This window comes from Zonotrichia albicollis, chromosome 19, assembly GCF_047830755.1.
Source record: "Zonotrichia albicollis isolate bZonAlb1 chromosome 19, bZonAlb1.hap1, whole genome shotgun sequence".
Lineage (NCBI taxonomy): Eukaryota > Metazoa > Chordata > Aves > Passeriformes > Passerellidae > Zonotrichia > Zonotrichia albicollis.
In genome coordinates, this window is record NC_133837.1 from 9206139 (window position 1) to 9233028 (window position 26890).

At 41.8% G+C, this 26890-nt stretch overlaps 1 protein-coding gene across 4 annotated transcripts in view; it reads left to right on the plus strand.

Annotated features, from left to right (window-relative positions):
• The window catches only part of ANKFN1 (ankyrin repeat and fibronectin type III domain containing 1), a 107073-nt gene extending 82442 nt beyond the window's left edge, over positions 1-24631 (plus strand). For 3 of the 4 annotated variants that reach the window (XM_026795532.2, XM_074554858.1, XM_074554859.1), the window contains 7 exons: positions 1477-1692; positions 3747-3913; positions 5323-5473; positions 7240-7408; positions 10789-10955; positions 14119-14338; positions 16486-24631. In XM_026795532.2, the coding sequence (XP_026651333.2) occupies positions 1477-1692; positions 3747-3913; positions 5323-5473; positions 7240-7408; positions 10789-10955; positions 14119-14338; positions 16486-17279 (1884 nt within the window). In that variant the 3' untranslated portion in view covers positions 17280-24631. The other variant, XM_074554860.1, reaches the window with a different exon arrangement.
• The last annotated feature ends 2259 nt before the right edge of the window (positions 24632-26890 follow it).

Consider the following 26890-nt stretch of genomic DNA (forward strand, 5'->3'; position numbering starts at 1 on the left):
CTGGGCACATTCATGTGCTGCAGTAATTAATATGACAATTAGATGGCTAAGGACTGCTGCCAGGATCTGCCCCAGCTGGAGACACAGGGATTAGCACAAAATGTACACTCAAGACAGCCAGAGTCAGCCAGAGAAGGAGACAAACCACAAAAGGCAGAGCAGTTAAACAAGGCACAGGAGATGGGCTGTATAGATCCCAACAGTCTGCCCTGGAAAGAGATGCACAAAGCTGAAATAAACAACCTAAACTGCCCAAACCCAGGCACTGTGCTGACTGCTGAGAGTTTACAAACAATTTAATAATATTAAAGTTGATAAGTAAATATTTTCTGCTAACTGCAGATAATTAATTTCAGTATAATCTATCAGTTTACAACGTCATTAAACTAATGTACAGCACTTCCCCAAAGATACAATGTGCTTCATTGTGAATTCAGTTTTCCTTTTACACTACCCTTCTCCCTATCCAGCTTACTGTAGATCTCTTGAAAAATCACAAAGTAATGAGCATATTTTAAATGTTATGCATTTTTCTTTACAACATCTGGGAATCTCTTCAGTGGCTGGTCACTGGATTGAGTGTGTTTGCACCTATAAGCAGATGCCTTACTGTGTGAGGAAAGGGATTTTAACCAAAATATGTATTTTATGTGGAGTCTTTTTAAATTACTTTTCTTTAATCCTCACATATTTTCCTGGAGAGCTTTGCCTTGGTAGTTTTGTGAGTTTCTGCCTGTTTTGTCTAGCACATTCTTGGTATCTGAAGTAAAAGGACTTGTGTCTCTTCAAATCCTGTGCTTCACAAACACACTGCACAGTTTAGCTCCAGAATTATTTACATTCAGCACAGACCTGAGGGTCTCTTGTTTTTGTTGCTGAAAATAATCTGAGTAATTTTAAAATGGAGAACAGAGAATGGAGATTACAGTTAATGAACATAGCAAAAAAATATTTAAAGTGTCTGTTAGGAGTGATTTGGGGGAAAAGGAAGAATTTTATATGATCTCTGACATTTGGTTGTGGGAAGGTTCAGATAAGCACCCAACTCTTAAGCAAGTTCAAATCAAAGGAATCACCAGCTTTCAAAAATAGCATCCTTCATCTTTACATGAATGGGCAAAACTAGGAAGTTTGGCCCAAATAAGTGAATTTCTTTGCAGCAAATAGGTGAATTAATTTGCTTTTTACAAAGGCATTGGATCACAATAGTCTTTCTGAGGTTCTCCATTAAGCATTGGAGTAAACACTGCTGGACCAAATGCATCAGAGGATCCACAACTCAATCCACAAACAAAGCCTAAGGGAAAACATTTCCTTTTGTCACTAAATGCTATGACTGTAAGGCAAGGGTTAGAGAAACAGAGTCTCATTCTTAGTGAAGCCAATAGGAGTGATGTCAATGAGCACGAAATTAAGTTTCAAATGATACTCTCCTGATATGAGATAAATAACTTTCATTTTGTATTTGTTTTCTAGAATTTGCTGGGAACTCACAATTTAGGCAGAGTTTTTTACGAGCCCATCAAGGATCGCCATGGCAATATGCTGATAGTTACTGTGAGAGAAGTGGAGAGCCTGTACTCATTTTTTAATGGCAAATGGATGCAGGTATCCAAACTACAAAGCCAGAGGAAATCCCTCTCAACTCCAGAGGAGCCAACAGCATTAGACATCTTGCTCATAACAATCCAGGTAGTGCTTTGCTTCTCTTACTGTGTGTTATTTGCTTTTGTAAAGCCTGTGCCAGAGCCCCCATTTTTGGAAGCCTCTTGTAGAATTTTAGGCCTTAGTCCAGTGCCCAATAAAATTAATGGCAAGGCTCCCATTGAGAGCAAAGACTTATATTACTTCCAGTGGATCTGGGATCAGATCCTTAATATGCAAAATATCCATGAGATTCTAAAGAAATTACTTCAAAATCCTAGCAGAGAATAGTAGTTTCTATCAATTTCGGGAAACCAGGCTATGGAATTTTGTAGCAAGGGATATAAAAAAGCTTTAAAATTCTCTGGGATGTTCTTAAGCGCCTATACAGACACTTAGAATTTCTGCACTCTGTGCGATTTTTCCATCCAACCTTGAAAACTAAATCTAGGTTTTAAACTTTACTGTTCTACTTAATAAGCTTGTTCTGGGGGGTTCAGGGTTCCTTGGAGCCTGGTATAGCCACTAAGGAATCCTTAACTGACCATAACCCTCCTTTAATTTCTGCATCACATGCTCCTAGACTTGCAATTAGAGAAATGCCAAGGTCAGGACTGATCTCAGAAGCTGCTTGGCACACTCAGCTCAGTTCCCATCCCTGAGTGGGGGTTCAGAATTATCTTTGAACACACATTAAACAGGGACAGTCCATGTTAAGATTAATACATGTTTTCTGCAGGTAACAGCAGCCAATCTCCCTAAACGTGTTGCATAATTACCCAAAATACAAGAGAAATCATTGTCTAAGTCCCTTCTTTAGCACTGTCCATGAGATGATGGCTGCTGTGGTTAATTTTTGAATTAGAGGCACTTTCTGGGGCACAGACTCTGCTTTTCATACCGGGAAGTGACAGGCCATCAAAATATATGTTACCAGGTTTTAGGAATGTTAAAAAATTTCCAAAAGACAATAAAACTTACCTGATCTATGCTAGATTTAATGTATTACAATGTGTTAAAGGTGCAGAAAATTGTCAGTCTGGGCAAAAGTTTTATATTAGGAAAAGCAAACTACAGTCCTGATCAGATTTCCACAGAGATCCTAGTGGAAAAAATGTTCCCCTAATGGTTTACACATTCCTATCTAATGCCCACCCTTTCTTCTATTACTTGTTTAATCATCGAGTGGGTATTTTGTTCATGAAGTGCTTGTGAAAATGAGGGTCTAATTGCACTGGTCAGAGCCAAGCATAGCACTGGCAGACAATTTGATGGTTCCAAGAGTAAAGGCACAGGGCCAGGTGTCTTAATCCTCACCCACTGCAGCACACATTTCTCAGGATGGATGGCAGCAGACATCATTTTTCAGGTAGTTTTGGTGAACTGCTATACATAGCTCTAAAAATGTCTCCTGGCCTCTGCAAATTCACCATCAATACTAATTTCCTCTAAGCTCTATTTGTTGATAAAGATATTTGTTCAGAAAACGCTGCCACTTGTCCAGTTTTGCAAACCACCAACCCCCATGCTGACAGAGATCTTCCTGTTGACAGCAGGTGACACAGAGCAGGTTTAGGAGAGATGTGGGCTGGCATCTGCTTGGGGACAGCCCTGGCTCCTGCAGCCCCTCTCTCCCAGCTCTGCCCCAGTGCTGCTCTGCTCCCTCTGTGCAGCCACCAACCAAACCCAAACCAGAGAACTGCTCAGCTGAAAAACAACTGCTCCTTTTCCCAAGTTGTTTTCCAGAGGAATCAGTTCCCTGAGCTGGCTCACCACTGAAATGATCAGACAGGAGGCAGAGGTGGGGGTTATTTAAGCCAGTTTAAACACAACAGTTGCAGAAGATTGAAACCTCAGGTTGTCAGAGCCAATTCCTGCATGACACAGAGACCTTAGAGATCCTGTGTATGGCTTCAAGTGAGAAGTTGTCCAAGTGCACCCCAGCTACCAGAGATTATTCATATGCTTAAGCATGTGCTTAAATGCTTTTTGAATTGGGAACGGCGGCTGTAAAAACATTTGTTGCTTTTTGCTCCCAAACTCTTCTGCTTGTGTGGAAAAAGAGAGGAGATTTTTATGTAGGACTGTTTCCCTTACACCAGGACATACTTTCCTATCACAAACGAAGTCAGCAGCGCCTCCCTCCCGGCCTGTACCTGGGCTACCTGAAGCTCTGCAGCTCCGTGGACCAGATCAAAGTGCTCGTGCTGCAGAAGCTGCCCAATGTCCTGTGCCACGTCAAAATCCGAGACAACAGCAACGTCTCCAAGTAAGTGAATACAGAGATTTACTCAGAGAGAGAGAGAACAGTTGTTTTAAGTTTGAAACAATTGATCAAATGCTAATGCCAAGGCAGTTCTGCCATTGCAAAATTGTAGACGCAGCATGGTTTGGCTCTGGAGTGGGGCAGAAGGGTTTGGCTCCAGGCTGTGCCATCCCAGAGAGCCCTGCTGGGCTGAACAGGTGCACCTGAGCTTCCCCAGCACTCTGAGAACCTTCCCAGAGCACATGGATGGGGCCCATTGGCTGCTAAGGATGCTGTTCCATGGTTATTCCAGCCCTGCACAGGGGTAAGGACTGTTCAGAAGATCATAGCCTGCAGCCCTGACTCAGCCTTCAGTGGATTCAGTGCCACCCTTTCCATGGCTTTTCACTGACTGTGGAGTGTTGCTGCGGGGAATTTTGCTGTTTATTCTCTTGTGTGATATCTGGTTTTTTTCACCCTAAACCACAGCAAACCCACAGCAATTGAAAACCATATTTATAAATGCAACCAGCCAGCAAACTTCTGTGCTTTGGAAAAGCCATTTTCCCCTTGTCCACTGCTTCCCTTATCCATTGGCAAGGGCCCTGTTTGTACTGCCTGGTCCTTGCACAGTGGAAAACACATTTTACTGATCTTTTTCTGGAGCTTTTTATTCTTGTATCATTTCAGCAACCAGCTGAGAATTTTGCACAAGGAAAAAGGACCTGGATATTTATATAGACAATGAGGATATCCAGAATGTAGTAGTGAATAGTAACAACAATGTTGGAAGGAATAGAAAGGCAAAGGCTTCAGAGTTTATAGCAATCCCTGACTTGAAGTTTCAGATCAGATCTTTATTTAGGAACAGATTATACCACAACTATTACTTGTCTTGTAGTGGGGTTTCCTGTACATTCTTTTTTTTTTTTTTAATGTTTGATGCTGGCTGCTATTCAAGACTGAATACTAGGCAGGGTGAATTAGGGACTGGATCCAGAACTATGACTCCCACGTTTATCAGGTCTCAAACAGAGACACATGGAGGAAAGCAGGAAGTTCTTTGGCTGCAGTCAGTAGAAGATAGTCCTTCACAGAGATCAAACCTCCTGCTAATTGCAGCCATTTCAAATGCATGGTTTTTAAAATATTGTGGTAGATAGGGAATGCAGAATGTGAAAGAGAAAACCTGGAGTGAGAAGCCTTACTGAAATATTTCAAAGGCAGTTGGACTTCCAGAGGAATGTTCAGCCTGATGTACATGTGCTAGAAAAATAAAACTTTTCAAAGTTCAATCAAGATAGCACAAGTTTAGAATGTTTTGGTATATGAGGATTAAACTATCAACAGATCCCAAATGCACATACACTGAATTCCTGCTTGTGCATTGAACTGTTGTTATATTTCTAATTTTAACTTGACTCAACATACAGAGATGAGTGGGAATGGATCCAAACACTTTCTGGCTCAGAATCTGTGGAAAGTATGGATCATACTTCAGACTGCCCTACTCAATTGTTCTTGTATGAGCTCCAGACAGCAGTGAAAGCTCTCCTCAAACAGATCAATCTACCTCTGCATCAGGTATTTGCCTTTGTGGGATTTATCACCTTTTTAAAACCCCATACTTAAGAACACAACGAAAAGCTACAAAACTGTGCCACTGAAAAGTAGAGATTCAATGTCAGGGTTGCAAGAAAAGCAAAGCAGAGAAGTTTTGTACTCCATTGTTCTGAGGGGGAACATCTTCAGTAAAACAGTTCTTGTCCTGTGAACACTCAAGGATTGAGAGGCAAATTTCAACTCCCTGCTATTTTTTTTCATCTTTTAGCTTATTTGTGCAACTTCAGGCAGGTCCGAATAGGCACTTTTGCATGAAAGTTGTAGCTTTGAGAACAGTTACAAAGCTGACAAAGAAAAAGAGTCATTTTTGCAGGCAAGCCCAGCAAGTGACAGTTTTCTGGGAGGCTCTGAGTGAGGCTGTAGGAAAGGCCCAGCACAGACACAGCATTTTGCTGGTTTTTGCACACAGATGAATGTACCTCTTCTAAAACACAAAGTCCCAGACCTCCAGATTTCTGTGAGTGAGGAGAGGCGTCTGGCTTTACATTTAGGTACAAGAAATGCTTATGTGAATAAATAAATTCAGGGAGAATAATCTATGATGTGAAAGATCCATGAAAAAATAAGCTAAGAAGTTTGTTTCTTGTTTACATGAATTCCATTTTATTTTGGTCTGCAAAGGTAAAGAGGTCTTAAAGTAGAAGTAAATCATCTTTATATCACTTCAAGGTCTGTTTGTCCAGCTAGAAAGATGTGGTCTTAAAATAAATTAACCTGGTTCTACATTTCTTGATTTTGAAAGGTTTAGGCTTTGCTTTTAAAAAGGAATCCATCAGTGTTTCACTTTCTAGCTAGGGAAGAGCCAAGTAAGACTCAAGTAAATCCAAAATTAAGACAGATGGTGTGCTGTCTTGTGGTCAGTCACTCTAATTCAATAGGGCTCTGTACAGGTCTCTATATTACTGCATTTGCTTGGAGGTTATACCTTTTGTGCAACTTTTTTTTCTTCTTTTAGAGTTAGGGACTAAAATATTGAAATCACTGTGCAATATGTTCCTCAGCCAAGCATCTGAGCTCATGCATTGTGCCTGAGAGATGGATATCAACATGACCTTGCAATCCAACACAGATGCAAATGGTCTGATGGCTCAGCACCAAACTTTTATGTTAATGAATTGCATTTTTAATTCCACGGATTTATTTATGTATTTTTATTATTTTTGTGGTAACTAGGAGCAGGGACAGTGGCACTGGGGCACAGCCAGGGCAGAAGGCAGTGCTGCACACAGCAGCTCTGAGCAGCCTCAGGCCACTTCTGCCTGGGCCATTTTCTCTTGCTGCAGCACTTGTTAAACCTTTTCAGTGCTGTGTTGAGGGAGAGCTGCATATTTCTCTTAACCAACCTTAAATTGAATCTTAAAGGTTTTTAATTGAATCCATTTTCATGTTTTCACATAATTATGCAATCATAATCTTGAAAAGCACATGGCATGTGATCATTTTCTGCCTAATAAGAAACATAAATGTTGTTTTCAGGGGGGTTGTGCCTGTGTGTGTTGTTTTAATGTGGAACATTGCAGCTTTAAATCTTTATTTTATGTAGTGACATGAACCCACATTTAGCCACCACCACCCCCCCCCGCCCCAAATATTTACATTTTATAAAAATTCCGAGCTTGATGTTGTGCAAATTTTCTTTAATGTTTTATATCATTTGGGGTGTTGTTTATATAAGTGCCATGTTGTAATTCTCTCCTATTCCTTCCCCCGCGCGTGTCCCCGTACAGGCTAAGCACTTCCGTCTGTACACACAGGAGGTGTTGGAACTGGGTCACAATGTCTCCTTTCTTCTCCTGCTCCCCGCCTCAGACGACGTCTGCACTGCCCCAGGACAGAATAATCCTTACACCCCACACTCAGGATTTCTTAACCTCCCTCTTCAGATGTTTGAACTTGGTATAGTAGCTTGCTTCACCTAGAAATATTAACCCAGTCTCCTTATAATAAAATCACAAAGTTGTATCTGTTTTCCCCCTTGTCCCAGTGGAGAGTCAATAAATCACATGATGGCTTTGGCAACAACACTCCCTAGAACGGTGTACAAGTTACAGAGGGAGCAGGGCAGTTAAAGCATGCACTGTAGCCATCGTTATTGAAATGCAGAGCAGACAGCAAGGCCCACAGTCATCCACTATGGGTCTATAAGCTGCTTTGCAAGATGATGTTCTTTAAAAATCAGAACCAAGAGATGTTGAACATGACACAGCAAGGCTGGAGTGTGACAGGAGATGCAAAAAGCATCTCTCTGAGTTGTCACAAGGATAATTGCTGGTTCTGTAATGGGGTTTTATGCAGATCCTGATTACAGATGGTCCTACTCAAGGTCTGACTCCTTCACAGCTTTGTGAAAGGTCTGAATAGATTTTCCCACATGAGGGGCATCTTTTTCCCTTTGATACCTGGAAAAATGCAGGAGACTGAACTATTGCTGTGGTGCAGCAAAAGCCTGTTGTGAAAAATGCCCAAGCACTGGATTTGAATCTCTTTCTTTGGAGAGCACATCTTCTGCTGTAGCAGATTCAGCTCTCTTCTTCCACTGCATTGCTGACTGGGCAAGAATTCCCCAAAACAGAGTTTTCCAGCTGTTTCACAGAAGACATAAGATGCTTTAGCTTCAAGGTCCTCTATTTCTCATTTCTTCTTCTTTGGTCTACAGAGAAAAGAAAAAGTTCCACATAAAAGCAGCTCATAAAGACTTAACAGTTCTTTTTAGAAAGAATATTAAAATGTGGGGGCTGCTGAGCCTTACATATCAGTCTGCTCTGTTTCCTTCTGGCCTGTAAAACTGGGATCTTTCTTTCCTCTGCCTTGAAGAAGAGAGAAAGATATGAGCCAAAACTGATGGAGTCAGTGCACCAGGAGCCACTGCAGGGAAGGCTTCAGTGGCAGCTGTGTCCCAGTGATGTCCCTCTCAGATGTTTATGTGACACCATTACCTTCCTATCAGAGCCCAGTGCTGCACAAATCATTTATGCAGGAGGTTAGATATTCATGGAGTGTCTTGCCTTGCCTGTGTTTCTGCAGTCACTACTCATCCATGACCTACCATCACCCAGCAACACAAATTTCATTTGGATCAGGGATTTGCAACAGCACTGGATTTATGGCACATGAGCCACAGCCCACCGTGGTTCTGTGACAGCTCTGGGGGTTTCTGCTGCCTGTGGGAGGACAGATGCCAGCTGAGCTGCCACACAATTATGAGTGGAACAGCCACACAATACATGGTGTACTCTGCCAAGGAAAAGTTACCCCTTCAAAGGACAGCTAATGTAAGAGTTAGCTCAGTGCTTTGGGTCACATGGCCGTGGCTGCAGTGCCCTAGAGCCAGACTTTTATCTTCTGATGTGCCACCCTGAAGCCTGTTGGCCTCTGAGTATGGAGCACATCATTTCTCCTGGTGAGAGGGGCCTGCTGCCCTGCTATGCAAATTAATGCACAGAGCATATTAATCTCTGATGCAATTAATCTCCTCACTAGAGGAGGCTAGTGCAGGCTATTGGATTCTCCTTAGGTGGAACACAGGCCAGGGGCAGGAGTGCCTCTCATTTCAGGGACACAGCCTGCATGGGATGGTGTGGTGCCACCAAACATGCGACAGAGCCACCTCCCAAAAGGCATTCCTGGTGCAACCCTCTCTGTTCTGCAATGTTGCTGCAGTGGGAAAACAGTTCATAGTAGAGAAAACAGTATGGAAAGCTGAATTTTACTTTTGAGTATTTTTTTAAGTAAGCAATCCTGAGGCCAAAGGCAGATGACATTTCAATATGACTTATTATATATGTATCCCTGATGTTCTATAAAGTGACTGTGATTCACATCTCAAATATTAGAAGCTTCCATTCCCCATTAGCTGGTGGCTACCAACTATATAATTGCATAACCACAAAAGACTACGTTGAAGTAACATTTGTTAAAGTAACATTAAAGGGTCTGACTTAAAACCACAAAGGCTCGAAACTTCAGCACTGGAGCCGAAACCGCAGCTGTAATTCACTCAAGAGTCCACCACATATGGCATATGTACTGGAAGACCACACACTATTCACACTGGATCCCTGCAATATCTAGGCATTGCTGAAACCAGAAGGTAGAATTCATTCTTTCACTCTTTTTTTGTGAGATGTCTGTGTTAAGATTAGGCCTTTATTGTTAATGCTAAAAATGTTTCTGTAATTGGATCTCTCAGTTGAACAAACTCTTCTCAATTATTCTAATCATGTTTGTAAGGGATAAGTAGACACGGGACACTGTTTTCATTTCTTTTTTAAAATATTTTTTAAGACAAGAATATATGCATTTTACACCTGGAACACCCTGAAAAATTCCCTGTCCCAGTCCAGGGGAGCAGCAGCAGTAAATCCCACTGGCACTCGCTGCTCTAACAGGATCATGCTGTATGTTTGCATTTACTGCAGCACCAATGAATGGGGAAGTATTTCTGAAAACCTGCTCTCCCTCAGCAAGTCTGCCCTGCCATTTGGAGAGGTAACTGCTCAGTTTTGCCTGAGCAGTGGCAGGTCCTGGAATAATGTATCTTTAACACGCTGGATAAATTGACATTTGCAAAGCTCCATGGCACTGTAGCTATGCGGTCTCTGTTACCTCTGGTAAAGAGGATAGTTCTGTGCTGCTCCAAAGTCAAATTACACAAAGCAAGAGGTCATGTCTCAACTTTCTGTGTTACCCTTCTGCAGGAGAGTTCAGAGGATGATGTGTGGTAACACCTAAAAGAGTTTTAATTATTTCTCCAAAATTGTGATAACAGTGCAATGCCTTCCTGCAGAGTCATTTACATCAAAGTTTCTGATTTAAGAAGTCAGCACAGCCCAGGAGAAAGTTATCAGCCTTCAAATTTTTTTAACTGTTTCATTCTGAAACACTCAATTTAAGAAAAAAATTAAATATGAGTTTCATTTTCCAGCCATGTCACTACTTTCTTGATAAAAGAAATGATGAGCTATAAAAGCCTCAGAAATAGCCTTTCTGATTAAAGCTATCAAAGGCAAGATAGCCTCTGGAGCTGCATACTAAGGACCTGATTATCCCTTCACTTAGATGTAATTAGAAATGACTCTTTTGAAATCAGTGAAGCTACTGAGTAAATCCAGTGTAAATGAGAGGAGAACTGAAGCCTGTATTATTCATTTCTAGCTTAAAGAAATCCATCCAGAGTTAGTTACTATATTTAATAAAATTTGTGTTCTGAAAGCTAAGGATTTCATATTTCATAACCAGAATGTAACAATTTTCCTTTGCACTTGGTCTTTTCACAGCTCATTTTTGCTGTTACAAGGAAAAATTTATAAGCCTGTATTGCCGCCTTTCTGCTGTCATAGAGCTGGACTCTCTGAAAACCCAGCAGTCCCTGAGGGAAGCAATTTCAGACAGTGAAGTCGCTGCAGCCAAACAAAGACACCAGCAAGTTATAGACTACATACAGGTAATAGTCTGTTTCTGACTATTCCAAGGAGATTTTAAGGTGGCTTTCTTAAAAATTGCATGGGGCTGTAATTTGAAATCTAAATGGAGAATTATTCACAGACATCATAAAAAGAGCAGTTGTATCAAAAGTGCAATTCTGTTTTTATGAAATTCAAACCCAGAACATGCTTTCCTTAGTTGTTGCTTTTATAGAAGGATTTTTATGGGTAAAATCAAATGACAGTTATACTAGACTGTTATAAAGAAATGTGTCAGTCTGCTTGTAAAACTCCCTCCCATCTAACGTGAGGTAAGCTAGCACCATGTCTGGGCATTCATTTGTGTAAGAGTTTTTCTTTGTCTGTATGAACTGGGGACATTTTTCACCACAATAATTTGGCAATTAAAAAAATTAAAATGAAAATTCAGACTAGGTTGTGGAGACAATCTCCACCAACAATATCACACTCAGGAACACAGCTCTGCATTTCAGATGTCAAGCTGGTCCCAAAAGCAGTTGTGAGCCTGGCCAGCACCATGCAGTGGCCCTGCTTCAGTCCTCCAGTGCAGGAGGATCCCCACTGTTACCACACTTGTCCAATTTGCTTATTCTCTGTCCTTCATCCTGATTTTCCTCTACTGCTCCCAAATCAAGACTTTACCTACTCAACTCAGGGCTCTTTGAACTACACTCCATTGCACAGCACAGTAAATCTTGTCCTTTTGCAAATGATTTTGATAATTGGTTATTTATAGATAAAGCTCGTTACTTTTGCAGAGTATATCTATGGGCATGGTTGATCTGAGAGATGCAAATAACTTTACAGCTCTATATTCTTAATATTCAAGTTATCTTCTGTTGGAATAGGGGCCAAGACACTATCCCATTGACAAGATGTTTAGCCCTCCATAGAACAAAAGGATCATATTTCTATTTCTATTTCTCTTTGTTCTGCATGCAGACCCCCTTTGCCTTGTCCACTTGGAGCTTTGGGCAACCTGCAGCAGGGCAGAGAGGGAAGATCCATTGTACTCCCACCCTCAGACACCCCATTCTCACACTCAGAAAATCTAGCTTTCTTGCAGTCTGCAGGAGAATTTGGAAAATTTTTACCCTTCACATAAAACCCAAGCATTTTTATATTAATATGCAGGTACTGTATAGACAGTTCTGTGTTCCTCTTCTCCAAAGTGTCTGAGTCACATATCTATGCTGGGAAAATATGGGAGAACATTTTAAACTTCAGTGTTTTGTGCTGAATTATTGTGACAGTGTATTAGGCTTGTCAGGTTTCCTCTCAAATGAAAACCAGCTGCATTCCACCTATTGGCAAAAATATCTCTGCCTACCACATACCACAATCTTCAGTGGTGACCACGAAACCACAAGAGCATTTGTGTGATCCCAGATCTAAGACAGTGTTGAAGTCACTACACAAACCAAACATTGTAAAGAGCAAGGGAGTCTATATAAATGCAGTTATGAAAAGGAGTCAGAGGGCAACTGAAAAGTAAAAATTATTGAAAAAAACCCCAGCCAGAATGTAAGGTACTTGGAGTCTTTACCAGAATGTTACAGAGAAAGGAAAGAAATCTACCTAGTCTAGTTTCAGACCCTGAAACTAAAACTGAAGTTAAGCTGTAATTCATATCATGTAATGCTTCAAATGTTCCTAAATTTTAAAAGAACCACCGTTCATTACAATGCCCTGGGAGAAACCCAACAGGATTTGCATTTTAATAAACTGCATGCAGGATGGTTCTTGTTGGGGGTTGAAGGAGGATCACAGAAAGGATGTATAAAATCTCTAAAATCAAATAGGTGAGATGTTTGCTAACTGGAATTCTCTTCATGGAGCTACACTGAAGTCTTGAAATTATGCAGGATTATGAATTAATCTCTGAACCATTTGCTATTCTTATTGATGTATATTCTTAGCTCATATTAACTCAGTGGCAAGGCTTGCACTGACATCATTGGAGTCGGGATTTCACCTTTACATAAAAATGGCCATACTAGGTCAAAACCAAGATCCAGCTGCCCAGCTATCCTGCCTCCAACACAGCTCATCAGGAACTACCCCAGCAAATCTGGCATCTGCAGCATCCCTGGGGAGAAACTTTCACACTTTGAATATGCATTTTGTGAAGCATCTCCAGCTAAGAGAAGTTGCCTTCAAATATCAGTCAGCAGGCTCTCTGATCCCTCTGGCTCTCTGATCCCTCTGGCACTCCCCAGCAGACAATTGTCACTGCACAGAGCACCCCTCACTTTTGCCTCTCCATTACTGACTGAACTCTCACTGCATTCTTGCAGAATGTAGCTTGTGTAACTGCAAGGCAGCTTCCCTCAAACATTGCAGTATTAATAGGAAGGCTCACTTGACATTCACTGTAGGAAAAGTGCAAGGGAAATTCTAGAAAGGACGTTGCAGCAGGAGGGCATTTACTCACAGCTACTCTCATTTGATGGTTGCAACATTTGCTCAGCCATCAAAGATCTTGAATGGCTTGAAGATGATGTTGAAAGATGTTGAAAGTGTTCCATTATCAAAACACTCTTCAGACCCACACTAAACAGCATCTTTCCTCTCTGCAGAGATACTTAACCTACGTCCTGCTATTGATTTAGGCACTTGTCTCTTATTGCCATCAAAAGGCATGTCTTACAACTGCTTCTGGGTAGATTTATACTTTTAAAATGTATGGAGACTAAAATGGTAAGGGAAAACTGCAGTTTGGCTCATAGCTGTGCTTCTGTCCTCCATTTATGTATCTGCACATGTGTATGTTCTTTGATAAACACTAGGTCTGACCTGAGCAATTGCTTTGACCTGGGTTTGCAAAGATGCTCCAGATCTCTCACTTTTTCTCCAGTGCAGAATCAAACCAACTTCCAGGTGTGCTATAAACTGATCATATTTTTACTCCATCAAAATACTATTTTCATTTTCTCCCCATGTTAGATTTTAGGTCTGGATTCACCCCTCCTAACTACACATTCTTAACTGAGGTACCTCTTAACCAAAATCAGTTCAGACCTCCTCAATCTGAATGTTCTTTTGGGGGATCATGCTGCTCTCTCTTAGCAGTGACTACAGACTTGCACTTGAAAAAGTAACACTTAAGTAGAATTAATACTCATACTTAACTGTATTTTGTCACTATTGTTTTCCTCACAGCAAATTGATGAGATCTGGAGGGACATGAGATGGATCACAGAAGCACTGCAGTATGCAAGATACAAGCAGCCAGCAGCAGGCCTGCCCATAAAGAAGCTTGTGGATCTTTCAGAAGAACACTCTCAAAAGAAAATGAGCTCCACCTCTTCACATCTAGATTGTCTTCCTTCACCTCCCCCTTCTCCTGAGCCTAGAATCCAGAGGAGAAAAGCTGTGAGTGGTAAGAGAACTTTTCTTTTTTTACCAAGCACTCTTTGAACTCACTTTTAATTAAAACAGGTTTTGTATGTCCTTTCATAAAAGGAGTAAAATTTTCCCATACCTGTCAAGGTATTTTAACAATCATTTTATCAATCATTTGCCACTCAGTATACTGAGATCCTCCTGTAATCTTTACAATCATTTTTTACTTTCAGCTACTCAGAATAACTGCTCATCATCAGCCAACTTTGTCACCTCACTGTTCCAGATCATTTAATGCACAGGTTGGAAGGGACAAGTGCTATCACTGGCTTCTCCATGATGTCCAGAATTCCAGTAAAATCCATCCATGGTGGAAGCTGACTGCTTCATTTTTTTGCCTACACCAACAATCTGCTCTTTCATATGGAGGGAGCTTTCTCTCTGTCCCAATTTCAGCTGCAGAGCCCATGCTAAAGAACATTATCACAAGCCCTGCAGAGCTCTGACAATGGCTGTGCATTTATTGTGCACACATTCAGAGTTTTGTTTGACTCATGAGACGAGTTCTTAGCAAAAGCTGCTGACCCATTCTAATCACTCATGTATCTATTATTCTTCCCCACAGTTTTCATTAATTTGCCAGAATCTAACTCAATTTTTCCAGATTTTCCATTTGCCACCTTCTGTATCTCAGGTATTACAGCCATTTTCTTTCCAGGCTTTCAGTTTTCCTCTGTTTTGCCGCAATTATTTCTCATGCCCCTCTTGCTTTGTTTTGATAGAGCAAATTTTAGTGCCAATTGTCCAGTTTAACAGCTGTTTTCACACACCTGTCAGAGTTTTCAGTGTTTTAGAGAAGCATTTTGAATTACACAAATCACACAAATAAGTACCCACCTCACTGACCATTATTACTTCACTGCACAGCCAGAAAATTAAACTGATGAAAGAAATGGATCACAGGAAATAAAGATGCAGCAAATGAAACAGCAACACCCATTTTGCTAACAGAATAAGGGCTTTGGAGGAAAAAATAAACCATCATTCTGCTGAGATGTCTTTAACCAACAAGTAAGTGAAACAGCAGAAACAAAAGCAACAGATGCTGCATTAAACAACTGCCATGACCATTATAGTAATAATAATTTGTTGTTTTTTTCAAATTGACAGTTTTATACAGTTAAGGAAAATTAATAAATCTATTCTGATTAGATTTCATGAGGTTAAAAGAAAAGAAGCCTGAAGAGGCTTGTGCTTTGCTTCACTCCATGACACAATGGTGTTCTTTCTCAGCACCCCTCCCTGAGCTGTTTTTCCCCTGTATCACAGACCATGAATACAGAATAATCCTTGGCTCTGGTACAGTGCAAACTGCAGTTTTATCTTGTCCTGCACACCCTGGATTCATTAATATTGGGCTCTGTGGCAATTTACACAAGCTCCAAGTGAGCAGTCAGCACTGTATAAAATCGATGTTTAATTCCTGGAATCTAAGATAAACTGTCCATGGCAATGGAGCATCAATCTATTCTATCACACATGCCACTATTTATTATCTTATTGATCCTTCTCAAGCCCAAAGACAGCAGCAATTTCAGTGTCAGTGTGAGATTTGGTCCACAAATTCGCATTTGAATTCTGTGTGTCTGTTTTGGATTTGAACACATAATGCACCTGATGGCCAAAAGGGCAGTTTTTATTTATCAACATCCATGTTGTGCCTTGAGCCTCTTACCACACTTATAGTTGCACACTGCTCACCATTACAGAGATACAAATCTAGAGTAACTTAACTGACATCTTTAATAAAAACAGAAACTGGATTAGAGATTTTCTCTCTCACAAATCTCCATGTCTATGAAATTTAGTGAAAGCAAGAGAAAAGAAAACAGATCCTCTCAGAACTTAATCCCAATTCAAATTCAATTTTTTCCCCATCTTTAATATAATAAATTAATTCCTTCTGGTTTTCCTAATTCTGCCACTACCTGTCTAACACATCTCTGACTCCTCCCTGACAAATCCTCCCTGACTGCCTTTGCTGTCACCTCAGCCTGTGGCAATTTCACAGAGGAAGCACACATACATTTCCAGCACTGGCGATTTAAAATCAGGACAAAACCCACATAAATGACATGTCTCTGCTGAGCTTGTCCTGTGAGTGTTAACCAGCTCTCCTTGCAGACTCCCAGCCCTGCTCGGATGAAGAAGGCTGCTCCGAGGTGTTCCTCCCCACCGACAGCGACTACGACTCCAGCGATGCCTTGAGCCCAAGGGAATTGGACCTGATTTACTCCTCGTCCCAGGACATCTCCCAGCAGGCTGGCAGTGGCCTGGGTGGCAGCGCACCCAACGTGCTCCAAGCCCACGACCTGAAGCCCTGCCTGGCGCTGAGGGAAGGCCTGACAGAGTGTGGTGCCCCGGACACCAGTGCTGACTGTTGCACGGAGCAGATGAGCAGTCTGACAATATCAGGGCTTACACCGAAAAGCACGGACAAGTCCTCCAGCTCCAAGCAGCCACTGGGCTTTTTAGGGAAAAAAAAGTTGGGGAAACACCAGCATTACAACTACTTCAGCCGGCAGCACCGCTGGCTGCGCGTGCACAGCGAGACGCAGGCGGGCTCTCTGTCAGAGGGTGTCTACACCCAGCACCTGATGAGATCCCCAGACCTGGCTCAAGAACCTACCTCCAGCGAGCAGGTGACCATCCCCATCGATGGGTCTCGGGGCACCTTTGTACCTCATGCATCCAGCCTTCCAGAGGATGGCAAAGGCAGGTATGAGGAGCCAAGGCCCGATGTCCACAGGATACATGTGGAGCCTTATGAAACATTTCTGGATGGAGAGGGCAGGTCCTGGGCGATGAGCACGGAGGCTGTAGAACACACAGATGTGCACAGTGCTATGCAACAGATCACAGGGCCAGAGGAGCAGTCGAGTTCTGCTGTCCCAGAAGTTTTCAGCAGCACCCTTTAACCCCAGAATCCTGCACTGCTTCCCCTCACTCCACACGAGATATGAGCATTGTGATCACAAGGCCATACTTTCAAAACCACTGGTGAAAATCCAACTCCTGAAATGGCAGCTTGTGCCACTCTAAGGAATCCTAATCTTTTGACTTCATCACCAGATTTCTGGTCTCACAGAGGTATCTGTCATGAAGTGAGCATTATTGTCACTGGCCTCTGCAGCTTTGCAGGTAGACTCATAACAGTCACCACATAACAATGTGCAATTGAGTATCAGGTTTTGCAGGTCTCTTCATTTCCATGTTTCTCTGAGCATGCAAAATTTTAAGCATGAGTGGTTCTGCCTGCAAGTTATCAGAAGTTGTAACATCCTTGGTGACCTTATGTTAGGACTGTGTCCTAAAGGTCTATTAACTTGTCTCCCACCACCTCCTGCAATTTTTTTTTTTTACTTTTCAGCTTCTCTTGAATGAATTTAGGTTGGATATAGCTGAAATACTAATGGGTCTAGTAAAACAGATAACCCAGAGTTTCTAACCACTTAAAGAAATGAAAATTCTTTCAATGTATAGAAAATGTAATCAACACCATCTCTGAATGCTGTCAGAGCCTGACATAATTATCACAATTGTTTTTTCAGGAGCTTAGATTTCAAATTATTTAAGCAACAAGTTATTTTAAAAGCTCAGGAGATGAACCTTTGAGGTCAAGAACAGGCAGAACGAGGTCAGGTTCTAGACAAATAATATGCAGGGTATATGTGAGATTGAAGCAAAGTTTTTCTTTTCCCCACCAAACAAGAGCACATTTTGTTGTGTTGGCATCACTGTCACACACCCATTGGAAAGAAACACCCCTATTTTTATTCCTGAATATTCACCATAAACTCCAGGGGTATTTGATCACCATGTCTGAAGCTGGGATATTCTTCAATTCAGATTAGGAAAGTTTGGGATAAAGTTTCAGTGTAAGATTTTTTTTTTTCTTTGGGCCCCAAATAAATCCTAATGTGATAACGAGGTTGGGATCTTACTGTATTGTGTAAAGGCAAATTACAGTGAGTCAGGATTTTGTCCTTTGCAACCACAATAAGCACTACAGAAGATGATCTCAAAAATGAAATCTATATTAATAAGAACCCTAACACTGAAGTTACTAAGAAATGAACTAATGTGTAGAGAAACCCCAGCTGTTGCACAAGCTTTAATTTTCTTAAACAGTTCTTGAAGTTTAATTTTATAGGCCACATTCCTGCTGGTTAAATTCCCTCACTCGGTGTTTGTGTAGCCTTCTACCTTTCAGTTTTCCAGCCTCCAGGTGGATACATTCTAAGGCCCCCAATAAAGAGATTTGAGTTAAATAGTTGAGTTTACAAGTCCTTGAGGTAAAGGTAAGGATTTGGGCCCATGATCTGTGGTCCTTATTAAAATAGCACTTCCATAACCCCAGTGCTATTAAAATCACTGCGAACTCAATCCATAAATTCAAAAATAAATGTTATTCACTATTTTATGCTTGGTCAGTATGTGGAAGCCAAGAAGAGTCGTTGCAGTGATAGGAAGGGCAAAAATTTTCTATAAGGGATTTACATTTGCAACTTCTCTTTTTGGGAGCAGGAAGTTAACTTCTTGGACAAAAAATACTCATTCATTCCCTGATCCACAGTGAGGATGGAAAGACTTCCATTCACTCCCACAAGGTTTGGATGAGACCCACACCAAAAATTCCTGTGGGTGAGAAGATGCAGGGGAGGCAGCAGTGGCAGTGCCCATTTGCAGCTAGAAGGGCACACATTGTATGGAAGTGGGGATGGGGAATGCCTGACTCACCACAGAGCCAAGCAGGACAGCCTGACTGTCACTGAGGCCACTCACAGCCGGGTACTTCAGATTCTGTTTGTGAGCAGAAGGCTTTTCACCAGAGAGAGACAAACAATGTACTGCTCCTGAGCAGAACCAAAAGAATTGACACCGTTTTCCAGTATTCAGGACCTTGCCAGGGCTCCCCTAATCTGTTTTGCCTCTAAAGAAAACTGCCATAAAACTATTAAAGAACAAAATAACCATACACTGGAGCCCTATGTTTTTGCAGGAAGTGATGAGATAAAACAAGATGCTCCTAAATGAAACCCATCTCACTTTTCTTTGGCTCATCAGGGACAATGAGGGCAAGAAGTAGCAAAACGTCCAGCAGAGGAGGCACACACTGCTGCTGAGATAAGGATGGAACAATCTCTTGTCTGCTCCTGCTGCTGGACCTTTCCAGAAGCAGTCATGTAGTTCATAAAGGACTGGATTCTCTACCTGAAGGAAGGCCTTGACTTCATCATAATCTTCTGTGCTGAGATGAAATTTGACTCTGGGGGTGCAAATACCAGCCAAAATCTATCCTGTCCTAGTTTTAACCTTGCTATGGAAGTAGTGTTTAGGTGATGGCCAATGGGATGTGCTTCCTTGATCTATTACCTCCAGACTGAGGTTCTTTCACAAACTTTATTAGTCAAATTACTAACTGATAGTTCTGCGTTTAAATACTTCTGGCTATAAAGCACTGACTCATCTTCAGGTAAAAATACATGTTCTTTGTTCAAAAGTGCTATCCCTACCAATTTTGGGTGTCCTTGAAAGAACAGTAGTGAACACCCAGAGATAAATAAATAGTAGAAAGCAGTGCCTTTCAAGTACTGCCATAATACAAATCACAATTCTTCTGCATTTCTCTTAGGAACATCACACACACATTTCACAAGCAACTTCAGCAATTGAAAATAATCCTGGAAAATGCACAGCACAGTATTTTTAGTCCCACCCCACAGAGTGGCTCCACCAGTGACTCTTCTGAGTAGAGCTGAATAAAGGCTCACAGTCCAGAATCAAATTAAAATTAGGAATCAAGGCCTTTAATTACTGGGAGCCCTTTCTCCAGGCTGAGCTCGAGTGCCCCTCCAAGAGTTCTTGCAGAGTGCTGGGCAGTGCCAGGGCTCAGAGCCTGCACCACACCAGCTCCAGTGGCCAGCAGACATTCATTCAAAGGTGCCTGTGCTCTCTTTGCATCACTTGAAGCTCTCCTCTCTAAAGGGTACTTGGGCTTTGCAACTTCTGGGTCTCTCTTACTCATCCATCTGGCACCAGAACTTTTGTCCTGCATTTTTCAGGGATTATATTTTCTCCTGGTCTGAACCCAGTCCCTCCTATTTCTAGCCATGACTTGGACTGGCTAGAAAAGAATACAGTGCTTTAATATTAATGACTCCACAGGAAGAAGAAAAAATGTGGACCACATCTCCCTGTTTAGTGGTCTCAAATTTACCTGTTTCTGCTGGTAGGAAGTGAGATAGGTAAACTGCAAGGTTTATATTCAAAATTTCTTGCATGCACAGAAAGGCAGTCAGCAAATGGACAGTTTGTCTAAAGGCACTTGTGGCTAAAGCATTTATTTCCTTAAATACTCTTGTATTTTTTACTTTGTTTTAGAGACTAATTAAAAATTTGGGTTTTTTTTTTTTTTTTTTTTACATACTAAGACAAAGAAATCTTTAAAATAATGCTTTTAAATATAGACATTAAAGGGGGAGAGGGGAGATGGAATATTTTATCCTGATCATTCATGTGTTTTGGAAAGAGACAGTGCATCTTTAAATTCTCAATTGTATAAAGAAATGCATTAAGTTGCTGGTCAACTCTTTTAAGGTGTTTAAATGCATGGCACGTGACTGTTATGTAAAATTTCAATACAGCCTTACAAACAACAAAGGTATAGTGTATTTGAAAATAGGGTACACAGTTTGGGAACTTACTCTGAATTTCTCTAAGGTGTTGAACTTTGCCATCAGCAAAAACTATTTTCAGTAAACAGGCCCTGAATTTTCAGACAATGGAGATTTCATTGGGTTGGGTCTCTGATTTTTCCACAACAAAAAAACCCATAATAAAAACCCTAGAATGCTTTATTTGTAAGTATAACTTATCTTTTGATCACATGAAGTGGAATTCATGAGGCTGAATGATGCCCAGAAGTGAGAAGGGGGCTGTTGGCCCCATATGTTCTTTGCAGAAAGGCAGGGCAGCATTCCCCAAGGGGGACCCTGGCACACTGGAGCTGGCAGCAGGGACTGGCCAGCAGGGCACCCATCCTAGAGCAGCCCCCAGAGCCCTCCTTTGGCTCAGACATTTCTGCAGAGCCAGGAGGTGTCACCTTGATCTGATCAGGCTCTGGAGGTGCCCATCCATCATTGCTGATGCTGGAGAGATCCCACCAGCTCAGAGTCACCTCTGCTCAGTGCTGGTGTCTGTCAGCTCTGAGCCAGGAGCGATCCCACCAGCTCAGAGTCACCTGTACTCAGTGCTGGTGTCTGTCAGCTCTGAGCCAGGAGCTTGTTCTCAGCCTGGGTTTTGGGGTCAATAGAGCCAGGCTGGAATGCCTTCCTCAGTCTTTTCACAGCACAGCATCCTGGGCAAGATTCAGCCCTTACACCAGTCAGCCCATAACAGGGGAAGTGTTACTAAGCTTGGCTGTCACTAGGCTACAGAAAAACACCCGTAGCTTTTCAAAAAACTAGGAACAAACTTTTTATGTTTATTGTTATTTTCATTTTCTTTCTTGGAAAAGCAATGTGAAACTGGTCAGTTTCTGATCTGACATTGGAGAAGTTTCTGATCTGACACTGGAGAAGTTGCTGTGGCACTAATCCACCTTATTACTGTGAACTGTAGTAATTATTGAGCAGATTTGAAGCTGAATGCACAGAGTTTTGTGGTTTACTTTATGTAAAGGTCCATTTGGGCACAGTCTTGTCCTTGAGCCTCACTCCAGGTTCTTTTGCAGCAGTGTAAATCAGTAGTTTCACTAAAGCTGGGTCAGGTACAGACCATGCACAGACCAGCACACCCTGAGGCACAGTTCTGTGTCACCTGAGACCTGGACCAGTGGAAAGAACATTTATGTTGGTGTGAAAAATGATGTGTGCAAGGAAGACAAAAGGCATTTGATCCCAGAATATTCCCCTGGAGGTGACAGGGATGGCTGGAGCCGGGCTCAGAGAGTGAGCACAGCACACTGTGTGACACCAGCTGTGCTGGGGACGCCCTCACTGCAGAATTCACTATTGCTCCTTCTAACAGGGACCACATTTCTCTCCCATTTTATGCAAATGAATCCCCTTCTGAATGCAATGGGAGTTCCAGTCATTTTGCTGATAAACACAAAGACTTAATAGGGTTATTGGGGACCTGGGGGAGGGGAAGAGGGGTTGTTTGTTTTTTCCCCTCCGAGAAAAAGTAATTTAAGTGAAATGTGCGAGGCAGTGTTTAATTGCTTCCTGCCTTGTTTGTACATAGCAATTTGGCTGTTTACTGGTTGTCTTTGTTGAGATTTTTATTGTAACTTGTTTCTATATATGCAACCAAGCGTATGTTAACGTTTAAATTTTGGTACAAAATAATGCACAATTTTATGTGCTCTAAAACTTTGTAAATATCTCAATGAACAATGTATGCTGTGCTAACTGTGAGCTTGGGACTTGACACAATATTTTCACGTGTATGTACCTGTGAATGGCTTGAAAAAAATCAAAATATATATTGAGGATGGCCACAAGCCAAGAGTAAATGAGTGCCGTATGACTCATGCTTCTTTATAAATTCCTGAAAGAGGCATGAATAGTACATAAAATAGACAATAAAAATAATTTTCAGGACTACAAATATTTTTTATAACTTCAGATATTAAATACTATTTTAGAAAAAAAAAAAGATCGGTCGGTAAAAGAAATCTTAAGTTTATTTGAGTGAATCATTGTCATAAAAATGTTCTTAACATAGATTTTTCTGTTTGATCTAATATCATAGAAACTCAGCTCTTTCAAGATTGAGAAGACTTGAATTGCTCTTGCATTCTTACCACTCCTGTGATCTTCTAAAATTATGCACTTCAAGTCTTCATTAACAAAGAAATGCTGGTGTGTACACTCACATGATCCTAAATACCACATGCACTTGTGCATAATCTTTAAACAGTATTTCTTGAAATCAAACTGTGTTTGACCATCATCAAATACCCCCATATGTGAACTTTACAAACCCTGGAAATCTGAACATAGTTTGTGTTTCTCCCTGAATTCCTTTATTTTTATTGGAAAGTGACTTTTTCTAAGGCCAAGTTTTCAAATCTGGTCTCCAAATCTTTATTTTAATTCAGAAACCTGAATGAAATAGGCATGGCTCCAAGGTTTGTGGGTGAAAATACCCTCCCATAAAAGACAACAGAAACTGGACTTTTTTCACATATTCTTGTACACAAAAAAGCAAAGCATGACACTTCTAATGCAGTGTGGAGCTGTGTTACTGCATGTAAGCAAGGGAAAAAAGAAAAACTCTGTTCTGAATGCTGAAGTCAAACTGGAAGAGCTCTGCTCTGGGTCACAGCTTACCTGCTTTCACAGAGGGACAGGTTGCTAAATGTGTTTTGCAGTCAGATGATGCCATAACTGGAGTAGGTGTCATGGCCAAGGTCACACAGCTCGTGGCAGAGCTGGGACACAATTTCCTGGTCAGCATCCTCCCAGCATCAGCCTCCTGTGCACATGTGACAATGTCCATGGTGACCACGGGCTGTATTTCAGCTGTGACATCCCAACTCAATGCAAGCTTCAAAAATAACAGCATGCCACTGGATTAATATTGGATATTTTCACCCATAGAAAATATTTTAACCAAAACACAGCCAAAGTGGAGCTAAGTGGCAGAGCAAAATAATTCTCAAAATGTAAGGTAAAACATGTCTGTTATTTCCACCACCTTGATTTTTTTATTCCAAAACATTAAGATTGGTACCATGTTTACTAAGTTAGTAAAAGGCAAAAAAACCCCACACAAATGCAAGTAATTATTCATGTACAGCGACCTAAGAAATTAACTGGGGATTAGAGTGCAGGACAAAGCAGGATTTTTGTGTGCATGTGCTTCAGTTCCTCTCTCTGGTGCATTCTGCATTTACCATGCATTTTTGGAGCCTGGCTGTTTGTATGTTTTGCTTGCCCTGAGCTGAGATTCTCCTTTCTCCCAGAAGATCAGTGAGTGAGCAGTGCTGCTCCCCCAGACGTTTCCAACCCGTCTGCCATGAAGGACAGTGCTGTTCTGTACCTGCCTCTGTGTTCTCTGCTGTTTTACTGAAAAGCTTTTAAACCAACTGGGAAGAAGTTACAAACTCTTCTGGGCATGTTTGTGACTCGCTCTTCTGACAGCAAAAGATCCCCATTTCACTGTTCACTCCAGTGTATTGACCTATATAAACTTTCATCTCTCTGAACAAACTATTAACTTATTTTTTCATTCTGTCTTTAAATAAAAGCTTTGGGTTTTATTTGGGGTTTTTGTTTGTTTTGAAAACACACAAAAAATCTTCATTTATAAACTTCACTGTTCTCTTCCCCGGGCTGCTCTTCTTGTCCTCACACTGCTTTTTTCAATCTCTCTCTTCAAATATATCCTTTAGCAAAAGGCAAAAAAAATGTTTCTATTTTCTTAAAGTTTTTTACTAATAAATATTAATTAATTGGTGCTAATTAATCAGTAGGACTTTTTTTTCTTACCTGTGAGAGCAACATCTTTTTATTCTGACTGTCCAATTCATCTTTATTATACCAAAAAGAGTCAGGTAGAATTATCCACTCTCTGCTCACACAGACACTCATTACAGAAGTAATAAATGGAGCAGCAACTTTTAAGCCTTATAAACTAATATTAAAGAAATTTAAAGACAAATAGCCTTTAATACCAGGAAATGTACATGCTTCTTCTTGAAATATCAAAATCATTGAATTTGGTGATGTCAGCATTTTTTTACTGAATCTGTGTGATATTTTCAAAATAGATTCTTTCAAAATTTCAACCAAATATTAATTCACAGGGGGGAAAAAGGCAGTGCCAAAATGTTTTGTCTGGCACTCTTTGTTATCACTTCCTTATAACCCTGAAGCAAAATATTTCAAGTATGGATGCCTTAAATGGTGATAAATAATTCTGTAAGAGTTGAACCACCAACATCTGCCACTTCTGCTGATTTTAGTGGGAGGGCCCCTCACTTCTGAAAATTGGGCATTTTGTTGAAGCCCTTCATCACAGGAACATGGCTCCTGTTGCCACAGCTGTGATCATTTCTAGACCACAGAAGATTTTTCCACCTATGTGGGGGTTCTTCACAAGAACCTGCATGGCCTTTGTCTTTTCCCATAGTGCTTTTTAAAATATTTGAAAAAGGGAAATATTGTTTTGGTTTTTTCACTTATCTTCTCTTTTCCTGAAATGGTCACAGAAAGGAGCTAAATTGGAACTCGAGCTCGAACAGTGGAACGCCCAACTCGCATGCTTTGAACCCAGCTACAGCAGAACAAGGATTTTTTTTTTTTTCAGCCTTCTTCTGGGGCACACTTGCTTCTTTCCCCCTTCTGTGCCTTGTAGTTCGGTCCTGATCCCCTGCTCTCTCGTGGCTCCATCCTGATCCCTCTCTTCCTCGAGTCTGAGTCACAAGAGCAACAACCCTGCCTGCTCCGACCTACTCAGTGCCTCAGCTGTTAAGGTAAAGCCCACGCTCCCAAGGGACTCACGTTTGAGTACAACCCCAGGATTGTCAGGGCTCTGGCTGGCAGTGCTGCCGAGGGGACAGTCTAAGGCTCTATTTTAATCTTCTGGACCCCAGCCAAACACTGGAACGGAGCTGCCAGCACGAGGGGGGCCCTCCTGCTCACTGTGCCTGACCTCCCATCAGGAGAGGTGCTGGTGTGTTCCTTCTCAAACTACTAGGGCTCTTTCATTGCGCCTGACCTCCCATCACGAGTGCTACCAGGGATCCAGCTCCGACTACTGGGGCTTAACCCTGGCCCGGCTCCAGCACACGAGCCGCACGCCGCTTGTCTCCAGATGCGCTGAGCGTAAATCCAGACCCGGCTGCAAGCGCTGCCTCGGGTACGCTGCCGAGCAGCCACGGAGCGACGCCGACTGCTCGTCCTGCCTTAGAGAGCTGGGTGCATCCCCCGCACGCTTTTTCAGCTTTAGTTTGGGAGGATGCAAACCAGCATTTCCCTGTGTCTGTGGTCCCAGCCTGAGCCTGTGCCCTGCAGCTGGTTCTGCAGCTTGGCTTCAGATGCACAGTCCCGTCCTGAGTCATACTGGCTCCCCAGCCCATCCCCACAGGCAATGACAGAGACCCGGCTGTGCCATAGGCCAAAACCCACACACAGCTGCAAAGCCGAGCATGCCTTCCCCTCTCCTGGATACCCAGAGATGGGAATTTTACAAAAACCCTGGCAGGGCGATGCCCAGTTTTGATGCTCAGCACTGCAGACCTCTCCTCCAACGCGGGCAGCAAAGCACAGCAGCGCTGTCCGCCTGACTTACTCCTGGTTTGCCCGGCGTGCAGGACACCAGCCCATTCTGGCTTATCATAAATCACCACATCACCTTCTGTGCCACCGTGACACCCCTTGCCACGCTTACTTTTCACTAAAAGATAAATATATTTTTACCAGCCTAAGTCAGTGTGTCCTAATTAACTTCAAGTGACGCCCGCCGGGTCAGTTCTAGAGCTGCACAGCTTTACACCAGATTTACACCTCGGCAGCCC